Source organism: Ursus maritimus, unplaced genomic scaffold (assembly GCF_017311325.1).
Source record: "Ursus maritimus isolate PB19 unplaced genomic scaffold, ASM1731132v1 scaffold_2, whole genome shotgun sequence".
In the NCBI taxonomy this organism is placed as follows: Eukaryota; Metazoa; Chordata; class Mammalia; order Carnivora; family Ursidae; genus Ursus; species Ursus maritimus.
Genome location: NW_024424452.1, coordinates 613,986 through 618,283, shown reverse-complemented (window position 1 = coordinate 618,283; position 4,298 = coordinate 613,986). Strand labels below are relative to the sequence as shown.

The 4,298-nt window shown below is 63.1% G+C and overlaps 1 protein-coding gene across 9 annotated transcripts in view; it reads right to left on the bottom strand.

Annotated features, from left to right (window-relative positions):
• Positions 1 to 4,073, bottom strand: part of GET4 (guided entry of tail-anchored proteins factor 4) — a 14,310-nt gene extending 10,237 nt beyond the window's left edge. For 2 of the 9 annotated variants that reach the window (XM_040634631.1, XM_040634636.1), the window contains exons 1-3: positions 3,838 to 3,972; positions 600 to 647; positions 446 to 511 (exon numbers count right to left, since the gene is read on the bottom strand). In XM_040634631.1, the coding sequence (XP_040490565.1) occupies positions 446 to 511; positions 600 to 634 (101 nt within the window). In that variant the 5' untranslated portion in view covers positions 635 to 647; positions 3,838 to 3,972. Of the gene's footprint in view, positions 1 to 376; positions 512 to 599; positions 648 to 1,248; positions 1,450 to 1,947; positions 2,498 to 3,837 lie in introns of those variants that run through there. The other 7 variants (XM_040634629.1, XM_040634634.1, XM_040634630.1 and 4 more) reach the window with 7 other exon arrangements.
• Positions 4,074 to 4,298: the final 225 nt, after the last annotated feature.

The following is a 4,298-nucleotide window of genomic DNA, read 5'->3' as shown; positions in this document are numbered from 1 at the left end:
CCCCCCCCCCCCGAGAACACACAGTCACACACGGGGAACCCAGCTGGCCCAGACACAGCCCCAACAGAAGACCCCATCTGCTCGGTGGGGGCTGGGGCTGGCGAGAGGAACCTGCACCCCGAGAAAGAAAAAAGAAAACCACCGCCAGCCCGCAGGTCGGCAGGTTACCAGGATGGCCGGCAGTTTCCCGCAACAGCACTTTCGAGAGCCATCCCTGTGCCTCTACCTCCCCCTTCACACACGCAAGCACAAGGCCTACTCCCACGCCAACCCAGCTCATCCCAGTCTGGTCCTGCCAGGAGCCGCCCTGCACATGACCTGGGGCCAGCACAGCCACGGGCTGTTCTGGAAAGACAAGTATTCGGAGGCACGCCACCTCACGCTGCCATTTTCGTGGACAGGCACTTGTCCTAAATGACGATCTTGCCAGCGTGCTACTGCTTACACAAGACGTGACAGAACTCTCGACTCCTCCGTCTGGTGCAGAGCAAGAGACCACCTCTCCGAACACCTGGTGAAAGAAGATGCTAAGAAGCAGGCAACAGCAAATCCCTGGGGTAACAGGGCCTGCTCTCAGGTGCCCGCGGGGCCTCCCTTACCTGGGGCGGTGCGCCACGCGCAGCGCTCGTCCCATCCAGGTCAATCACCTGTTGCCGATCAAGGAAAGCCAGAACAAACAAAACAGTGAAAGGCAACTCGCTTCTTTCTGCAGAACTCAGGGAATGGGAAGGGATTTAGTGTCTGGGCCCAAGGCTTGGGGGCGCTGAGAGCAGATGGAGCAAGAACCCTCCAGCCCGGCACCATCCACGCAGCCCTGATGTCTGTACCCACACATGCACACGCCTCTGGAAAGTGTACCTGGTCGGCACACCTGGTGGGCACATGCTGCTATCATCTGCCAGCCAACAACTGACTGGAGGGGGGGGAGAGGGAGAAGCAGACTCCCCACGGGGCTCGATCCCAGGACCCCAGGATCAGGACCTGAGCCAAAAGCAGACGCTTCACCGACTGAGCCACCCAGGCGCCCCTCTAAGTTTTTCTTTTAAAAAATTTTCTTCATTTAAGAGGCAAAACCACACAAATCTCAGGAAGGCCTCTCGGGGGAGGCAGGCTGGCTGCAGAGGCCCCCCCCCCCCGGGAGGTGATGGTGATGACACTGGGCCAAGGGGCCCTCTGGCCACCCCACAAAACAGCCACAAAAGCCAGAAAGAGGGTGGAGGATGACGGAGCGCCAGTAACCCAACAGACCTGGAGAACGGACTCTGTCCTCGTCCTGGAGAGGTCTGAAGATGCTAGGGGGCCACCCGCCAGCACCAGCACCAGCACCACTGATGTGGGCCAGAGCCTCAGCTGGGCCACCGGGCTTCAACTACTGCCCGCACCTGAGGCTCGTGCACCAAGTTCAACCCACCGGACTGCCCAATTCCGTGCCCCCTTCTCCTTCAACTGCTGCAAAACACAATTAAAACAGTGCAATTTGGAGATGCCTGGGTGGCTTAGTGGGTTAAGCGTCTGTCTTCAGCTCAGGTCAATGATCTCAAGGTCCGGGGATCGAACCCCCTGCTTAGCAGGGAGTCTGCTTCTTCCTCCCCCTCCTTCCCTTGCTCATGCTGTCTCTCTCACGCACGCGCGTGCGCTCTCTCAAATAAACAGAATGTTAAAAAAAAAAAAGCAATTTGGTGAATGTATCCAACAGGTGAGTGGGTAACAAGCTGTGGTCCATCCAGACCACAGAACACCATTCAGCAACAGAAATGAACTAATGCTTCACACGTGGGCAAATCTCCAATTAATCATGCTGGGTAAACTCAAAATGTACAAAAAGAGGATATGATTCCACTTACAAAACATTCTAGAAAATGCAAATCAACCCACGGGGCAGCAGAGAGCAGTGACTACCTAGGGGCAAGGGTTGTGAGGGACGGATTCTGAGAACAGAGAAAGAACCTCTGCGTGATGGACGTTCTCCGTATCCTGGCTGGCGGTAGTCTCACGGAAACACATGTGCCAAAGCTCATCAACCTGCACCCCCATGCCAACACTGTGGTGCAGATATACAGATTCACCTACAGAAAGACCAAGAACCTAGTATAACTCAGGGAATCAGACTTGTCCAGGAGCCGCACACCCAGGAGGGTCTTAAAGGGGCTGAAATCACAGGTCTGCAGGGACAGACTCCCCTGGGAGCCAGGGACAACTTCAGGCTAGTTCAGCCAGGCCTATGGATGGCCACGAATGCCACCATAGTGGGGCCAACGGCAGATGATTCACTTTTCCCAACTCCCAAGGGGTGGCAGGTGCACCCCAGATGCCCCACGAGGAAGCCAAGGCTGGTCCCAGGTCACAGAGCATAGGTGAAATTCGAAGCCCAATCAAGGCTGCGGCAGTGGAGAGCCTACTTTCCATCACCACCCCCAAACACACCCTGAGCAGAGAGACTTGCCTCTTCACAGCTCATCCCACAGGGCAAAACTGTCTCAAAACAAGAAACATTGTTTATTTTTGGGAAGATCCAGTTTTGCTGATTAATCAGCGGGGGAAAATATCTACATAGTAATCCCGAGAACAGCAAGCAACCGGGCCAATCTGGAGTGCTGGGAAAGCTCCCCTCACGTGGACTGCTGGCTGGTGAAGCTGCTGGCTGGTGAAGCTGCCAGGTGAAGGCCTACGCCCAGCTGTGCTCACTCCTACCCGGGCTTCCTCGGAGCCCCGGAGCCCGCGGGGCCGGGACAAGACCTCAGAGTCCGCGGAGACACTGACCCATCTTGTCACTTATGGACAACATCAAAGTCTAGGCCTGAACGGTGAAAAGGGCCGCCCCAACGGCCTTTCAATACCCTACCGCAACAGTTCGGGCAGAAAAGGCCCTCCACGGACGGGTCTAAACCCCTACACCTGTCGTTCAGGCCTATCCCCTCCCAGCGAACCCCACCACCACCACTGCTCCGCCTGGACCGTCCAGGATGACCGAGCGCCCTACACACGCGACGACTCAGATCACAGCAGCAGCGTGTCACAACACAGCTCCCGTGACCACGCAGCCCATGAGGGGATCCCGCAGGCCACACACCTGCCGACGCGACAGAGCCGCACGAAGAAAGCACCTTTGATTTCAGTGCGCCCGCTGTAGTACCCCCACACACACGCGCAATGAGCCCCGCGCGGCCCCGGAGCCCTCCCGCGTCCCCCCAAACCCCACGCCCCCAGCCCCCGGGCCCCCAGCGTTCCTCCAGCACCCCCCCCCGCCCCCGGGACTCGCCGCGCCGCCGGGTGCCCCGCGTTCCTCCAGTCCCCCCTACGCCCCCAGCCCTCGAGACTCGCCGCGCCGCCCGGCCCCCCGCGTTCCTCCAGTCCTCCCCATGCCCCCAGCCCCCGGGACTCGCCGCGCCGCCGGAGGCCCTCGGCCGCGCGGGTGCAGGCGCGGCGCCGGGCTCACAGACACTGCTGCTCCGGCGCGGGGCGCGAGGGCCGCGGGACAGGAGCACGTTTCACCGCACGACCGGACCGCCAGGGGCCGCAGACCCCGGGGCTCGGTCCTGGCGAGACCGCGGATAGGCGACGCCGGGTCGGGGCCCGGGGACGGGGGAGAGGGTCGGGCAGGGGGAGGTCGGGGAGGAGACGCCCGGCTTCAGCAGGGGCTGGGGCAGGGGCAGGGGCCGGGCCCGGCGCCCTCCACCTCCCGGCCGCCCGCCAGCTCCGACCGCCGCGGCGACAGGCAGCAGCGCGGGCCAACGGGAGCACGGGGCGGCGTGGCGCGGCCAATGGGAGGCGGCCGGGGGCGGGACGCCGGGCTCGGCGGAAAGCCCTGGAAGGCGGCGGCCGCGGCGCCGCGGCTACCTGAAGAAGAGGGTCCGGTACATTTGGTGCGCCTCGTAGTAGTCGCCCTTCTCGACGCTAGCGCGCAGCTTGCCCTCCACGCGCTGGACACCGCCGCGGTTCCGGGCGCCGTTCCGGGCGCTCTCCTGCTCGGCCATAGCCGCCGCCGCCATCGGGCCGGCGCTCCGCGCAGGGCTGACGCTGTCGCAGGCGCGGTCGGCAGCGCCTCTCGGCTTCCGTCCCGGCGGCCGCCCGACTCCCTCTACGGTGGCCCGCGAGGAGCCGCGCGCAGCTGGAGGCGGGCGCGCCGGCGGGCGGCCACGTGACTGCGGGGCGGGACCGCGGAACCTGCGTTGGGCGGCCACGTGACCGGGGGGCGGGGCCGCGGCGGGCGCGCACGTGACCGCGGCGGGCTCGCTGACGCCACAATGGCGTCGGTACGTGACGGCAGAGCGCGGGGGTCGGCCTTGCGCGCCGCGGTT